This window comes from Acomys russatus, chromosome 2, assembly GCF_903995435.1.
Source record: "Acomys russatus chromosome 2, mAcoRus1.1, whole genome shotgun sequence".
In the NCBI taxonomy this organism is placed as follows: domain Eukaryota; kingdom Metazoa; phylum Chordata; class Mammalia; order Rodentia; family Muridae; genus Acomys; species Acomys russatus.
The window spans coordinates 44,724,486-44,741,886 of record NC_067138.1 but is presented as its reverse complement, the minus strand read 5'-3'; the positions used below and the strand labels follow the sequence as shown (position 1 = coordinate 44,741,886).

Genomic DNA, 17,401 nt, shown 5'->3' with positions numbered 1-17,401 from the left:
GTCACATCATAAAGAGGATTTCTCTATTACTATCAAATTTTTTGAGGGGGAATCTCCAAGGACATGAAAAGTAACATAAAACATGTTTTTACATTTAAGAATACAGATTTGAAAGCATTAACTAAGTAATTAATTTGTATTGTTTTTCAAGACAGGGTTTCACTGTGTAGCCCTGGATATCCTGGAATTGAATCTGTAGACCAGGTTGGGCTTGAACTCATAGAGATCTGTTTGCCTCTGCCTCCCAAGTGCTGGGATCAAAGAAATGTGCCACCACCACCTAATATATTAATTTATTTTTAAAGGATTCATCACATGGTGAAAAAGTTAAATAACACTGGAAGGATGCACTATTCCTAAAGACTGCAAAGACATAATACATATTATGGTTATGATTGCAGCATTGAAATAAAAATGAGCTAACTAACAATTAACATAGTTATAATATTCTTTCATAAAAAAGAAGATAAGCTTGTGCACTGAGCGCTCTTGACTCTGGAACCACCTGCACGTAAGTGTCACTGACATGGACCCAGTGGCCTCCCAATTCACTATCAGCTTCTTTCACACCTAGCAGAACAGAAAGTACAACTTATAGTTATTTATACAGATTTATTAATAGAGCACATCTATACGGTTTAAAGCTGTTGGCCTATTACTGGGGCAGTCTCTCTGCTAGCTACTAAGTTAACCCAACTTCTCCGGTACTCTGCTCTCCCTTCTGTCTCCACCCACCTGGGTCTGCTTGAGACTACCTCTGCCCAGAAGTCCTGCCCCAGACACCAACTCTTTATTATACAAAAACAAAAACAGAAAAACCCCACATTCCTTACTCAACTATTACACTGGGGAAGGTCACCTTCTCCACAGAAGCTTGCCTTATTTTTTTTTCATTCATTCATTCATTCATTTTCTTTCTTTCTTTCTTTTTCTTTCTTTCTTCCACACCCCCACCCCCCACTCCTACATGACAGGGTTTCTCTGTGTAGCCCTGGCTGTCCTAGACTTACTTTGTAGACTAGGCTGGCCTGGAACTCACAGTGATCTGCCCACCTCTGCCTCCTGAGTGCTGGGGTAACAGGTGGCATGTGCCACCACACCAGGCTGCTTTGCTTTAAAGGCAGATGAGGAAGTGACATGTACATACTGTGCTAGCCAGACACTGCTAACAATTAAGAACACACTTTTTCATAGTCAGAAAATACAGTATTTGTGGATCACACCAGCATAGGATGGCTTACCCGGCACGGTTTTCCTTCCAGGAATAGATTCAGATAACTTCCTGGAGGGCACTCTCACTTTCACATAAGCAGTGTAATGGCCTCCTCTCATTGAGCCACTGTGTTCCACTATACCGTAGAGACTGTAGAGAACTTTCTCTCCCACACTTATATTCTTTCAAACAAAGGGGCAAGAAGTACATTAAGTGAAACTGAGTAAAAAGTAAGTGCATAAGAGAAATGTATTCTTAAAACCATACTGAGATCCTCAATAAACAGAATGCCCACTATGCAACAGCATTACAAAAACAAAAAGTCAGGGGAGACTATCAAACCCTAAATTATCCAATCCTCATTAATTACTACTGCCTGCATGTAAAAAACAATGATGAAAAAGGGATAATCATTAAAAACTAAATTTTGGCAAAATACAAAAAAGGAAAAAAGAAATTATTCATTAAAATAGTATTAACATCATTGATATTTACTTGTATTCTAATTCATCTTAATTATCATACTGATTTTTAAATGACTTGAATATTAATTCATTTTACAAATACATGTATAAGAACACAGGAAATATGAACACTAAATGTATGGAGGATATATTAAATGACACTCAATGGTTGTGTTAAAATGGGAGAGAGGCCGGGAGCATATAGCTCAGTGCATGTGTGATGTTTTGAGTCAGTTGCCATCCCCACCCACCAAAAAGCAACCCACAGAAGAAATATATGGTGGTTAGGATGATGCAAGCACTTGAGAGGCTGAGGTAGAGGGCTCATGAGTTCAGGACAGTATAGGCAAGACAAAAAGCACAACAAAACAAAAACAGAAAAAGAGAATACAGCAATGATTCTATTTTAGGCGTACATAATGAAATGATACATTCTTCAAAGTAGTAACAGAGGACAGTGCAGAAAAGCATGTGGGTGAGGAAAGGGGGCGAGACGGGACAGATTTTAGAAACGCACGATGGAGGTTCAGTGTACTGTTCTGTCTACTTTCAAGTGTGTCAGAAGTTCTTTAGAATACGTACTTTCTTTCTTTTTTGTTTATTGAGACAGAGTTTCTCTGTGTAGCCCTGACTGTCTTTAGACTCATTTTTGTAGACCAGGCTGGCCTCGAACTCACAAAGATCTGCCTGCCTCTGCCTCCCGAGTGCTGGAATTAAAGCCGTGTGCCACTATGCCTAGCAGAATAGGTACTTTCAAAAACACAATGTTCTTAAAAACTAAACATAGAGCTTACAAAATCTCATTCTTATTTGCTGTATTATCAATTACTTCTAGGAATAATGGCTGTGAGTACTAAATGTTAGCAATTGACAGAGCTGGTATTCCACATCAAACAAATTGGAGTCACCAAAAAGCTAAATTCAATTAGTCAATGTACTGGATTTATTAAGTTCAATTAAGTATTCTATGACATACCACAAAACCTGGACTTCTGGCCAGTAATCATAAATATGACACTCTATTACTGTAAAACTGTTTTGCTCAATAAAATGTTCATCAGCTTTACCTGCACAAGTCTAATGTGTAAGTACTTGCAAACAATTATAAACCTTGTTAGTACGGCATTAGCAATTCAGACCTGTTGCACTCAGCTGATAAGTATGTAGCTGTGAGTAGCATGTGTGAAATAGCGTAAGAAAACAATGCAGCAGTGTGTTGATTTGCAAAAGATACAGACCTTCACAGATGTCGCAGACGCTCTAACTATAGCTCATTATTTGGTTTGCTCAGAGGAACGGGAAGGCACAAAGCCATCATATCGCCTGCTAATTACTTAACAGGCAGCGTTGATGGTTCTGAACCATGCCTAATGCCTTACTTATCTTCCAAAAAACCAAAGTCACATCTGCTGTACTAATAAGCCACAGTGACTCATTCAAGAAGAAAAGCTAATTTAAACAAAAACAAAATCATAGTCTAACAAACATAAACAGTATGCTTTTAAGCATTTCACTTGGAAATTAATTAAATTTCTTAAGATATCATACCTTACAGGTAGCAGCACAGAATGGCGCTAAGTCAAGGGTAAGTGGAAAGTCTACATGTCTGTTTACTTTACGAAGACTCAAGCCAGCCTTAAAAGGACAAAATAAAATTTTTAGTAAAACAAAAGTTAGTTTAATGAAAACCAAAAGAAGAATTCTAGAAGTTATTATTTCCACAGATATAAATAAGGCATGACTACTAATAGTCTGTAATTTTCACACATTAAAAATTAGATTTCCTATGTTGTTATTAGGTTATTTGTTCACATGAGGTTTTTTTTTTTTTTTTCTAATATGAACAATAAGGTTAACAATTACTTCCTCTGTGGTTTTTACAACAATTAATAGCACTATAAATTTAATGTACTAAAAGCTAATCCACTGACAATGGAAATGTACTCAATGAGATTCAAGACTACCTAAGTCAATGACTTGTTACAGATGCACACCAGGGCTGGAGAGACACCTCACAGGTTAAGAGCACAGGCTGCTCTTCCGGAGTTCAATTGCCAGCAACAATATGGTGGCTCACTACCACCTACAATGAGATCTGGTGCCCTCTTTGGCATACAGGCATACATGCAGGCAAAATACTGTATCCTTAATAAAGAAATATTAAAAAAAAAAAAATTGAATGTAGGCAACATTGTCTAGGCCAAGGCAGAAAATGGGTATAAATGGATTTTCATTTCTAAAACTCAATGATACTCAATGAAAGACTTTGAACACTTGCACTATTTTTCAATAAAAGTAAATGGTACATATTACATCAAACAAATTTTTATGATCTTAGGAAAACTCTTATTTTTCTGTTTAAAAATCTTATTTCCAAAGCTACCTTTAAAAATGTGTGTTCTCCATTGTATGATGGTAATTAAGTTTAACTGAGGGCTGGGTTCAGCAGGGAAAGGTACTTACTGTGCAAGCCTGATGACCTGAGCTTGGTCCTTGGAACCCAAGGTGGAAGGAGAAAACCAGCTCTCAAAAGCTATCCTCTGGCCTCCACAATGTGCGCGCGCACGCGCACACACACACATACACACACACACACACACACTAATAAAACTAAAAATTTAAAAATTGTAAACAGATCGATCCACTATTAGAAGTGAAAGGGCACAGATGAAATGAGAAGATACTTAAATGTGAGTGCTGTGCCGAGACAAAGCAGGTCCCATCTTCCCTGACATCACTGGTCTTTTCCTGACATTACATACCAATCACATAACTTCACTGTATATTTGTCAGATTTTATTTCTGAGCTTTATCTAAAGAAAAAACAATTTTTGTCAAAATATACCAACCAACTAATACTGTCCAAGCGATGTGTGTGCATGTATGTGAGCTTCTTCATGTAGGTACACTTGTTCATGTGTGCATGCATTGGAAATGTGCACATGTATATGAGGCTTGGGGACAACTTCTGGTGCCATTGCTTGGATGTCAATCCTCAGGTGTCATCACTTTCCTTTTTGAGACAGGGTCTGTTACTGGCCTAGAACTCACCAATTAGGCTATGCTGGCTGATCCGCCTGTCTCTGCCTCCACTCCGGTGACATTTCAGGCATATACCACCATGACCAGTTGTTTCTTTATTTATTCTTACAGGCAGGCACTTTATCAACTAAGCCATCTCTCCAGACCCAGATGATCATTAAGAGGATTCACATAGCTGATATGAAATTACAAGATCACATGCAGGAATTTCTTTGCCTCCCTTTTTTTTTTTTTTTTTTTTTAATCAGGCAACCTTTATAAGCATCGAATACCAGCAATGAGATTATTCAGACTGGTCTGTTCTCCTCAGTTGCCCTGAGACTCTTGGTAAATACTCCACATAGAAAGGCATCTATAAAGGCCTAGAGGATGAATCCTTTTCTAGGGGACAATTCTTAGAAAATATCTAGCATTACGTAGGTAGTCTCTTGCCTTTTGTTTTTCTTTTAACAGAGTGATTCTTCCCTGGTCATTAAACTATAAATCAGATGTTCTAAACACTAGATGCTAAATCTGCCATTTGGCTTGATCTGTAAGATAAATGGCTCTGCTGGGTATATCTCTATTTCAATGCAGCAAGTTCTTAGAAGTGAGATTAATTATGGAAGTACCTTTGCTTAACTTAAAACATCACCTGACACCATTGCTGACTTCTAGGTGGTGTTACCAATGCAGATTCCCACTGCTGGCACACGCATGTCTAGGTCTTCCTTTAGACTCTGTATCTTTGCTAAATTGCAGTTTTGAAAAGACATCTTATTTAGTTTTCTGGAAAGGATGGGCCTCTGTTTTACATTACTGGAATTTGTACTCCCTCTTCTGGAGCCCTGCACTCATCTATTGGGGCCAGCACCTTTCTTATCAGACTTTAAGAGTTGTCTGCATACTTACAGTCAGTTAGTATGTCTGTGACAAACATCTCTAGTCAGCTTGAGGTTTGTTCTTAAGTGCTGTGTATGGTTCTGAAATATAGCTCTAAAATTACTACATAAAAATAAACAAGGACAATGCATGCAGTAAGCCTAGACCCCACCCCCTGTTCAGATCTAGCCAATGGACAGCTCATTCTCTAGGGTTGTGGGGAGAGTGGGACTGCCTCTGACATGAACTCTGGTGCCCCCAATATGATCACTTCCTCTTGGTGGGGAGGCCTGGCAGCACTCAGAGAAAGGGGAAGCAGGCTATCCAGATGAGACCTGATAGGCTGTTGCGGCGGAGGAGGTCCCCTTCTGTCAGAGGTCTAGGGGATGGGAAGATACAAATGAGATGTAGTCTCTCTCTGTGTTAGCCTTGGCTGTCCTGGACTTGCTTTGCAGACCAGGCTGGCCTTGAACTCATAGCGATCCGCCTTGCCTCTGCCTTCCAAGTGCAGCCACACCTGGCTGAATAAATTATTTTTAAAAATAAAAAATTATTTTTAAAAAGATTTTAGAGATACTAAGAAATAAAAAGTTAGATATCCTTTAGGAACGTCCCCACCATTTCCAAGCCTTGGGAGCAAGGCTGTGGCTTCCCTGAGGTCACACTCAGCTTCAGAGTAAGAAGGGACTAAAGGACTCATAAATATTTTTAAACTTGTTCATATCAAGAATGCAAGTACCAAATACAAAACAAATTAATTTCTGCATCTGGCGTGCCCTTCCTTGTTCGTAGTCTGTAGAGATGCCCCTTCAGCAAGCATACAGACGAGATGAGGTGGCACATCTCCACCACGTTTCTGTAACATTAGCTATGGAGAACCACCAGCTTTTTTGTTTGTTTTCGTTTTGGTTTTTGCTGTTGTTGTTGCTTAAGGTCTCGCTACATAGCTCTGGCTGTCCTGGGACTCAAAGTTTCTCCCTGCTCCTTCCCCAGTTTCTGAGACTAAAGGCCTGAGCATTAATAACTAACAAGCACCTAACTCTTCCCCTCCCCCTTCTCCTCCTTTACTAACCTTTACCAGCTGAGATATCTACCTAGTCCTTGATTACTAATTTTATTTTAAAATACAAAACAATGGGGCTGGAGAGATGGCTCAGCGGTTAAGAGCGGTTGCTGCTCTTGCAGAGGTCCCGAGTTCAATTCCCAGCAACCACATGGTGGCTTTACAACCATCTATAATATGATCTGATGTCCTCTTCTGGCATGCCAGTGTACAATCAGATAGAACGCTTGTATACATAATAATAAGAAATAAATCTTTAAAAAAATAAATAAATAAAATAAAATACAAAACAAATAAACAACAACAAAAGCCCTAGCTTAACAAAAAGAAGTTACAGTACTTAGTAATCCATATTTATTTCTTCTTCCAGAGAAATTGAAAAGTGATTAAAAAACAAAAAGGTAGTCAGGCCTGGTGGCACAACTGCTTGGGAGGCCAGAGCAAGATTACAATTTCACGGCCTTCCCAGGCTACACAGAAAATTCCAGACCAGCTTGGGCAACATCCTAAGAATGTCTCAATTTTAAAAGAAAAAAAGAAAAACAGGGCAAGAGATGTCAATGGCAGAGCACCTACCTAGTAAACAGAAGACCCTGGGTTCAAACCAAACACCAGAAAGAAAAACAAAATCCCACTGAACAAGATACAAGCTTCAGATCATAAATAGTTAAAGGAAGGTGAGCTTCTCTTGAACAATAAAAACATCTAGGTTGCCTCCTATTGAAGTCTTAAGGGTTTAAGGCCTCCTTCCTTGCTTTGCTTGGTCCCTAGTCAACACTGCCAGTCCAAACACCATCTCAGCCAGGTCATGAGAGCTCAGAGAGTTGTGTGGACTTTGTCTTTTTATTCTTTGTAATAATAATGCTTCTTCTTCCTCTTCCTCCTCCTCCTCTTCCTCTTCCTCTTCTTCTGGAGGAGGGAGGTATTCAAGATAGGGTTTCTCTGTGTAGCTCTGGCTGTCCATGACTTGCTCTATAAACCAGGCTGGCTTTGAACTCACAGAGATCTGACTGCCTCTGCCTCCCTAGTGCAGGTATTAAAGGTGTGTGTCACCACACCCAGCTTGTATTTCTTCTTAATAACATTTAGCCTCCATTAAAACATACCTGTGACCACATACCACTTCGAGACATTGCTTAGGTTCCTACCACTTTCGGTAATGTTTTAATTTTTTTCCTAAAGATTTGTTTATTTATGTATATAGTGTTCTGCCCGCATGTGTGCCTGCATGCCAGAAGAGGGCATGAATTCAGGACCTTCGGAAGAGCAGCCAGTCTCTTCTCCTCTGAACCATCTCTCCTGCCCTCCCTTTCAATAATGTTATTCAAGATTTTTCCATAGTACAGGAAATCCCACATGATATCATATTTTTTTATTCCAGGAAACACTATCTAATGTTTAACAATGTCTCATAGCACTTAGAGCCCTGCAATCATATCCTGAAACTAATTACAGTGTTACTAAATGGCCTCTTACCTGGTGGAACCTTTTAAGATGGAGAATTAGGATAGCTGGGACAGCAGATATGAGCAGTTGCTTCCTGGCATTGGTATAAACACCTCCTGCTTTCTTTTCTGCATAAATACAAATGTACTTGTAAAATTCCACTGAATGTATTACTTATGGTAGACATTTACATAAAAGCTATTTAAATACTATTGCATTGTGTTTTTCAGGTGGCTTTTTTTGAGTGGGGAGGAGGAAGTTAAAATTTCTCTGTGTGGCCCTAGCTGTTCTGGAACTCACTCTGTAGACCAAGCTGGCCTCAAACTCAGATCTGTCTCCCAAGTGCTGGGACTAGAAGTGTGTGCCACCATACCTGGCTATACCATATTTTAAAAATATTAAAGAAACTCCTTTTTTAGTGTGTGTGTGTGTGTGTGTGTGTGTGTGTGTGTGTGTGTGTGTGTGTCTGCGTGTTCATGTGTGGTGTCATGTTGCAGAAAGTTTGAGGGGGGTGTTAATGCACTTTGTGTACATGCATGTGGAGGTCAGAAGTTTGACAGTGGCAGCTTTCCTAATCAATTCTCCACCTTGTTCTTTGTTTTTGTTTAAAGACAGGTCCTCACGATGCTGTCCAGGCTGTATTGGAGCTCACTTTGTACATCACAGAGATGCATCTGCCTCTCCCTCCCAAGTGCTAGGATTTCAGGCATGTGCCACTGCACTTGGCTTCTGTATGGGTATTGAGGACCAGAACTCAAATCCTCATGCTTGTTTCAGCAAACACTTTACCTACTAAACCCTCTGCCTATCCCAAGCAACAATGTGGCCACCAAGAATATTCTTTGCAATCATGAGTGCTGGAAAAAAAATTTACCAAGTGAGAATCCCCATCTTCCTCTAACCAAGCAAACACTAGACTCATGGCATAAATATATTAAAGAACTTCAAATACATATCTTGGCCTTGTAAGGAATTGAGGGGATTTGTGAAGTAACCTCAAATCCCACTAGTGATTCATCTATAAATCAGAAAGATTTTAAACAGCTAGATCCCTCAGATTAGACTACCTGGGTTGGAATTTTCAAGACAGAGAAGTGTACTTCTTGCTGTTTTCCTGCAAATCTACTCTGCTTACTCAGTGTCCTGAATTCAGAGACCTAAGTAAGACAAGGACCTTCAGCCTGTGCCAAGAGGCTGAACGCACACATAAAGAAACTATAAGATGCTAGTCACCGTCAACCCATCAGTCACACAGAAAGCAAGCAAGCCAGACGCTTACCTGCAGAGCTGGTTTCTTTTTGGCATCTCTGTCTCTTTTCAGTACAGTCCTCGCAAAGAAGCTTGTTGTTGCCCATTAACAGCTCCATGGATGTGAACTGGTAGAGACAGGACTGTACTGAGCATTCTTTAGACGTAGTTACATAACTCTGAGAAAGAGTTTGAAAAGCATGTTGAGCACTGTGAAACCTCATGTGTTTTCCCTCTGAAAAACACAAATTATTTGGGGCATTTGGTGGCTGTTTTTCCCTGTGAAAATCTCTATTTCCAATCACAGCATTGCTCAAATGAAGTTCAGCGATCGCTTCAGCCATTTCTTCATCACCACTATGTGTGTCTGTGGGGTGCAGGTGCTGCTCCGTGTGCCCACAGGGGTCCCCATTGGACTGGAACAGCACAGTCCGCTTGGAAGCACTCTCGGACTCAGAAGCTTCGCTGTCGGCATCAGCACTGCTTTCAGAAAGGCTGGCTTCTTTCTCACTGCCATCAGTGGGGCTTTCGTTGAGTGATGACTCAGTACTCCTGATGCTGGAAAAGTGGCTCACTTCCAAGTTCTCATTCTTCTGAATGAGAGAAGTTTTCTCTTCTCCAGGTGGCAATTTTCTTAAATGTTTTCTGTCATGACTGAGTTGATTCTGTAAGTTGACAGTATTTTTCAGAGAAAAAAATCTTATGACCTTATTGAAAACAAATGCAACTAAAGCCCTACTTAACTGCCCACAACTATTCAATAAATACGTCTTTGAGATCCATTTCAAAGTCTACCTATTCGAGAAACAATGTGCTCTAATTTTAAAGGTAAACTGTTACCTGGAGTCTAACAATACTGGCTGCCCAGGTGAGGAAGGGAACAGGAATTCTGTAGAACAGGGCTACCAGGGACTCTTAAATCTTCCTTATAGAACTAAAACATCTATTTCTATCATTAAGCATTTGGCCTAGTAAAGACCTCATAATAAATGATGAATAACAAGTTATAAACTTCAGGATGACATCCAACAAGTTGAGCTAAGCATGGTGGCACACACCTTTAATCCAAGAAGTTGGGAGGCAGAGGCAGGGGGATTTCTGTGAGTTTAAAGCCAGCTTGGTCTACATAGTGAGTTACAGGATAGTCAGGACTATGTAGAAAGGCTGTCTCAAAAAAACCAAACCAACCAACCAAACAAACAAATATCCAACAAGTTCACCTATGAATTTATGAAACACTGTTTTGAACTTGAGGATCTGCTTTAATAAAAACACAATTAAGTAGAATTAATTCTAATCTTTTAGGACTGCTGGCTTTGTGTTGTCTGTGTTTTATGGTGCTAGGGACTAAACCCAGGCAGATTTTGAACTGGCCTATTTTATCTATGCTACTCCTAATGAAAATCAAAGCTCACATTCCTATCTTTGATGGCACAGATTTTTTTATTTTATTTTATTTTATTTTTTGAGACAGAGTCTCACTATGTAGCTCTGCTGGCCTGGAATTCACTATGCAAACAAAGCTGGCCTTGAACTCAGAGATTTGCCTGCCTGTTTCCTTCATGCTAGGATTAAAGACACGTGTCACCATGCCTAGCCCATATAAATTTAACTACCGAAAACTATTTGTATTAAGCTTATAATACAAATTAGGACCAATTATCCCTAAAATTATCTTGAAAGGATAATGAAAACTGCATAAAAGCAATCTTTATTGTCCAAGAGGTAGTTTAGGATAGAAGTCAGGGGCATGTGCCAGTAGTAGAGTACTTGGGTTCAAGTCTTGCCACTAACTAGACAGTGACACTGAAGAAATTAATAACAACTCAGTACTCTAATTTCCTCATATCCAAGATACAAGTACCCAGCACAGTGAGTTTTCCTGTGGCCAAGTGAAGCAAAGCACACAGCAGCCCACAGTCAGCAGCGTCATTGGCAGTGACCATGGGAATGATCACACTGGTCTCCCAAAACACCATCCAGGTACAAGTACTGAGCAAGGTTCCAGAGATACAGCAGCAGGGACACAGCACTTCCCATGAGCATTGGCTTCATGCCTAGCACCCACACAGCAGCTCCCAACCTTCTGTAACTCCAGTTCCAGGCACATGATGCCCTCTTCTGGCCTCCACAGGTGCCAGGCACACATGTGGTACAGAGACATACATACAAGCAAAACACCCATACACAAGCCGTGCACAGTGGCACATGCCTGTAATCTTAGCACTCTAGGAGGCACAGACAGGCAGATCTCTGCGAGTTCAATGCCAGGCTGGTCTACAAAGTGAGTCCAGGACAGCCAAGGCTGCACAGAGAAGCCCTGTCTCGAAAAAGAAAAAGAAAAAAACCAAAACAAACAGCAACAACAACAACAACAAAAACCCCCACCCATACACATAAGATAAAAATAAAAAAATAAAATAACAGCAGATGCCAGTGGGAACAGGTGTGCATAGGTCAGACCTTTCTCTTGGCCTATGTGATAGTGCATACCTTTAATCCCAGGAGTTGGAAAACAGAGTTAGTTGGATCTCTGTGATCTACACAAAGTTCCAGGCTAGCCTGGGCTACACAGGGAGACCTTGCCTCAAAACAAGCAAGCAAACAAACAGTAAACAAAGGGGAAAAAAAAACCCCAAAACATGTTCCTTACTTAGCCTATATAAATTCCTATCCGCACCTGTAAGCGGTAACATTTTAGACATATTTCTTTTTATTTTTTTAATGTTGTTTTTTCTGCCTGCATGTATGACTAGAGGCCAGAATGGGGCACCAGATCTCATTATAGAGGCTATGAGCCTCCATGTGCTTGCTGGGATTTGAACTCAAGACCTGTGGAAGAACAGCCATTGATCTTAACCCTCTGAGCCACCTCTCCAGCCCGGCAGATTTCTTTTTTGTTGTTTTATTGTTTGTTGGTTTGGTTTTGGTTTTTTGAGACAGGGTTTCTCTGTGTAGTCCTAGCCATCCTGGGACTCCCTCTATAGACCAGGCTGGCCTTGAATTCAGAGATCCACCTGATATTTCTTAATTTATATCTTGACTCAACAGACTTGGTGAGTACAACATGGCCAAGAACCCAAATGTTAGTAAGAATTCTGTTATAACAGAGCAAATACAAGTGCTATAGAAATGTAAAAGAGAAGAACTGATGAGCAGTTAAGGGGATCAGAGGAATCTTCAGACGCCGAGAAGGAAAAGACTGGGATATTCCCAGTAGAGGGCACATCTGGTTCAAAGGCCCCACAGGCTAAGAAAGGGGACAGAAGATCTGGAAGTCCAGCTGGAAAAGAGACAAGTGTGGGGAAAAGGTACACACAGTGGAGATCAATATGATAGATTTCATGTTTCAGAGCCCCTGGGCTGACTGCAAGCTCATTAGAGCAAGTGGGAACCAGGAAAAAGACAGTGGAAGACCACATTATACTTCCTCCTATGTTTCCTCTCTGACCACCACAGGGAAGCTTCTTGCAACTTCCAGGCTAAAGTTTCTCTTTAATGTGTGCTTTCACAATGTGTTTTTTTGGGGGGGGGGGGGTTGGGGGTGGGAGTTGAGACATGGTTTCTCTGTATAACCTTGTGTTGCAGGATATTTGATCCTGTTGTGAACCCTGAGATTATGAACTATAAAACCCTGTTTCTTGTTTGGTGTGGTTCAGCGCTTACACTTTTAATCCAAGAACTTTCTGTTTATTGTAAACAGCTGATTGTGGTGTGGGTCAGCCACCCCTAGCACACACCTTTAATCTAAGAACTTTCTGTTTATTGTAAACAGGTGATTGCGCTGTGGTTCAGCCAGCCCTAGCACACACCTTTAATCTAAGAGCTTTCTGTACACAGGATTTAATAAAGTTAACCCTAGGTCAAGAAGCAGAGCAAGAAACCAGTTGACAGGGATTAAAGAGTAGGAGGGACTTTGAGTTTGGAAGGTGTTTAAGACAGAGAGGTTAAGATGATGATTTTTTAAAAGATTTATTTATTTATTATGTATACAGTGATCGCTGTGAATTCACAGCCAGCCTGGTCTACAAAGCAAGCCCAGGATAGCCAAGGCTAACACAGAGAGACCCTATCTTGGAGGGGGGTGGGGTAAGAAGATGATTTTGAGTTTTGAGCTAGCAAGCTTTTGGCTTTGGGCCTTTGGGGTTTCCCCTAGGACATGAGCTGACGAGGAAGGTCAGCGGGTGCTTTCTCTGCCTCTCTGGGCTAGCAAGTTTCTACCCCAGCATCTGGCCATCTGCGTCTTTATTAGTAATATCGAACAATATAGGACCTTTTTTAGCTGCACTCACTTTGTAGACCAGGCTGCCCTCAAACTAATAGAGACCCACCTGCCTCTACCTCCCTGAGTGCTGGGATTATAGGCATGTGTCACCCTGCCCAGGTCATTATGTTTTAAAATAGTTGGAATATGGCCTTATCTTCTGATTTCCCAACAATGAAAACACATGACTTATTATTTAAGGTTTATTTTTGTTTGTTTTTCGAAGACAGGGCTTCCCTGTGTAGCCTTGGCTGTCCTGAACTTGCTTTGTAGACCAGGCTCGCCTTAAACTCACAGCAATCCACCTGCCTCTGCCTCCCGAGTGCTGGGATTAAAGGTGTGCACCACCACCATCCAGCCTAAGGTTTATTTTTTTTTTAGCCCTATACATCATGATCATTTTCTCTCTGAAATTCTGTACCATCTTAGTGGTGTAATTGTAGGACCATATAGTAAAAAGATCAACAATTAGCTATCAGATCAGTACTTAAACCGCATTTATTTTAAAAATATTCAATGAGTTTCTGCTAAAACACCAAATGTGAGGGTAAAGTCCATTTTACACCTTAAAAACATAGAGCAAATAAAAATGGTTAAAGAAATGTTTTTCTAAAAAATTAAAAATTAAAAATTAAAAAAATAAAGAAATGTTTTTCTTTCTTGAATTTTCTCAAAATTCTCAAAGGAAGACAGCCAAGGTGGTGATACAGAAGTAAGAAAAGAAAAAAGAATCCAGTTATGTTACATAGTTTCTCAAAGAAACTAAAGGCTGGGGCTAAAGAGATGATTCAGCAGTTAAGAACACTTGTTGCTCTCACAGAGGACCCGGCTTCAATTCTCAACATCTTATGGCAGCTCACAACCATCTATCCCTACCTGATTTCCTTTTCTGGCCGCCAAGGGCACCAGGCATGCATGTGGTGCACAGACATGCATGCAGACAAAACACTCATACACACAAAATAAAATAAAAGTTGCTACGAGAATGGTATGTTTTTAACTTTGTAAACATATGCAGATTATATTGTCCTCCCGTGAACTAGAAAGACAGCAATAAAGGTAACATATTATCACATGAAAAGGAATTCAATAAAAAATGGGTTCAAGTTTTTCCACCTGAAGCCAAGTTATAGCACTACGGGATCCATTTGTAGTATCTGAAGACCAGCATACCTTCAGTGCCCAACTGTTACTGTGTAGGCACTGTTTCTCTCAGCTGTTTAAAAGTGCTATGACCAATCCACAGCATTGCCCACTAGCTCTTAAAGTTAAATAGAAATAGGCTAGGCTTGGTGGCACATGCCTTTCATCCTAGCATTTGGGAGGCAGAAGAGGAAGGAAGATCCGGGTTAGTTCAAGACCAGCGTGATCTACATAGCAAGTTCCAGAACAGCTGGTACTATATAGAGAAACCTGGTCTCAAACAAAACAAAACAACGCAAAAATCACAAGCTAAAGAGAAGTTATTAAATTCTCATATTTTCCTAGCCAGTACTTCAGAGAAGCACATCAAAACATGGAGTGTCTTCATTGTCAACCCACAGGAGGCTATAATCCAGGAGCTTCTGGTCTCTATTGTTAGAAAAAGGCAGATGTTCAAGCATATTAACCACCCTAGGTATTTTCTGGGGCAGAAACGAGACAGACATTTATTTAAGAAGTACGCCTGTAATCCTAGCAATGAAGCAGGAAGACTGACGCAAGTGCTGGGCCAGCCTAAGCTGCTCAGTGAGTTCCAGGCTAGACAATGCCACAAGATTCTGTCCAGCCAGACAGCCAGACAGCCAGACGGACAGATAACTAATAAGGTAAAAATAAAACAGCAACAAGAGAAAACTACCCATGCTGGTTACTGCAGTGTTCCCACTTATAAGACTTCTAATGGGCTAGCTTCAGTTTCATGTCAGTTTGCTGAGTCACTACAAAAGTTTCATATAAAAGATGTTCTCTGTAAATAAAATACAAATTCTGATTGATTTCTTTTGATTTTAATAGAATCCTTAACAACCAGACTTGTCTCTAGGAAAATAATGTATCTATAAAATGCTTTAACAGCTAGCAATATGCAAAGACACAAAACTTGTATGTCTCTACTTAAAATACACTACCACTTAAAAATCAGTATCTCTTCCTCTCTCTCCTGCTCTCCCTGCAGCCCTGTCTCCCCAGGTTTGTTTTGGTTACTGTTTCCGAGGTAGATTTTGCTACTGTAGTTCCGCCTGGGCCAGAATTGCTATGAAGTTCAACTTGGAACCCTGTTTCAGCCTCTCCAGTGCTAGAGACACAGGCATGCACTGCCACACCTGGCTACAAGTTGTCTTGCTGAAAAGTAAATAAACAATCAAAGCTAAAATTTGGCCTCTATATTTGATTGCAGTAGAGAGGAAGCAGAAGAGAGAGAAGAACCTGTCAGAACCATGAGAACTCAATAGCAAAATGAATTCTGGGTCAGTGCAGGAAACTATTGACCAAAGGATCACATTTCTTCAGTAAATAAATAAGGGAATCTGTAGATTAAAAAGAGATTTAAAAAGTGTGCTAGTACGCCGGGCATGGTGGCGCACTCCTTTAATCCCAGCACTCGGGAGGCAGAGGTAGCTGGATCACTGTGAGTTCGAGGCCAGCCTGGTCTACAAAGTGAGTTCTGGACAGTCAAGGCTACACAGAGAAACCCTGTCTCAAAAAACCAAAAAAAGTCTGCTAGTCAATTATAATCTATTGACTCTTTTTAAAATTATAAATCCAAACTTTAAAACATTTTTGTTTTTATTAATGAGTTATTGATTTGTTTTTGGTTGGTTAATTGGTTTTTCAAGACAGGGTTTCTCTGTATGGCCTTGGCTGGACTCACTTTGTAGACTAGGCTGGCCTCAAACTCACAGTGATTCAACTGCCTCTGCCTCCTGAGTGCTGGGATTACAGGCGTGTACCACCACGCCTGGCTCTAATGAATTATTGATAATTTCAAGTATTATGCTGGTGCTGTGCTTACATTTGCAAAGAATATCTTCATTTCTTATTTCTTTGTTTTTATGAGTAGTCACCATTTAAGGCAAGTGTCCCAACCTCTAAAAAGTAACTTTTAGAGATGTATTTTGAAGTACAAGACCTAGTTGGGATTTCCTTCAGAACAACCTAGGCTGGGGAAAGAGGAAATGGTGGGATATACATGTCAGAAACATGCTCAGCCATGAACTGATCATTGTAAAGTTGAGCAACAGGAGGCTGAGTGTACATCAGATGGGCATTTCTACTTGTGAACATGCTTGATATTTTTCAAAATAAAAGGATTAAAAACATGCCCAATCTGCCCCCACAATCTGACTTACCTTATCTTTAGGTGACGACTGCTTCTTGGCAGCTCTGGGTTGATGGGTATTTTCTACAGTAACGGTGGCTTTGTTATGATCTTGGTCTGTGTCCTGTAAACTTCTGCATTTACTCATTTTCCCCAAAAGTACAGGCTTTGAAACCTATGCCACATTTAACATAAAAAAAAATTGGCAAAAAAAATTATTTTCAAAATTTGTAACTTACTACAAATGCAAAATAATGATTTTATTTTTTAAAATAATTTTTAAAAAGTCTTTTCTTAGTATAGGTGTTGTGTTGGCATACATGGCTGTGTGTCCCTTGCATCAGTGCCCATGGAGGCCAGAAATGGAACCGGAGTTCAAGACAGTTGTGAGCTCACAAGCCAGGTGGGTGCTTGGAAATGAACCCAGGTCCTCTGGAAAAGCAGCCAGTGTACTTAACTGCTGAGCCATCTCTCTAGCCCTCTCACAAGCACAATTTTCTTC

At 40.3% G+C, this 17,401-nt stretch overlaps 1 protein-coding gene across 1 annotated transcript in view; it reads right to left on the bottom strand.

The window, feature by feature from the left end:
• Window positions 1-430: 430 nt before the first annotated feature.
• Usp45 (ubiquitin specific peptidase 45) overlaps window positions 431-17,401 on the bottom strand; it is a 67,521-nt gene continuing 50,550 nt past the window's right edge. The window contains exons 12-17 of the mRNA XM_051160790.1: window positions 16,931-17,074; window positions 9,369-10,002; window positions 8,120-8,217; window positions 3,226-3,312; window positions 1,242-1,395; window positions 431-570 (exon numbers count right to left, since the gene is read on the bottom strand). Coding sequence (XP_051016747.1) covers window positions 440-570; window positions 1,242-1,395; window positions 3,226-3,312; window positions 8,120-8,217; window positions 9,369-10,002; window positions 16,931-17,074 — 1,248 coding nt within the window. The 3' untranslated portion in view covers window positions 431-439. The remainder of the gene's footprint in view (window positions 571-1,241; window positions 1,396-3,225; window positions 3,313-8,119; window positions 8,218-9,368; window positions 10,003-16,930; window positions 17,075-17,401) is intronic.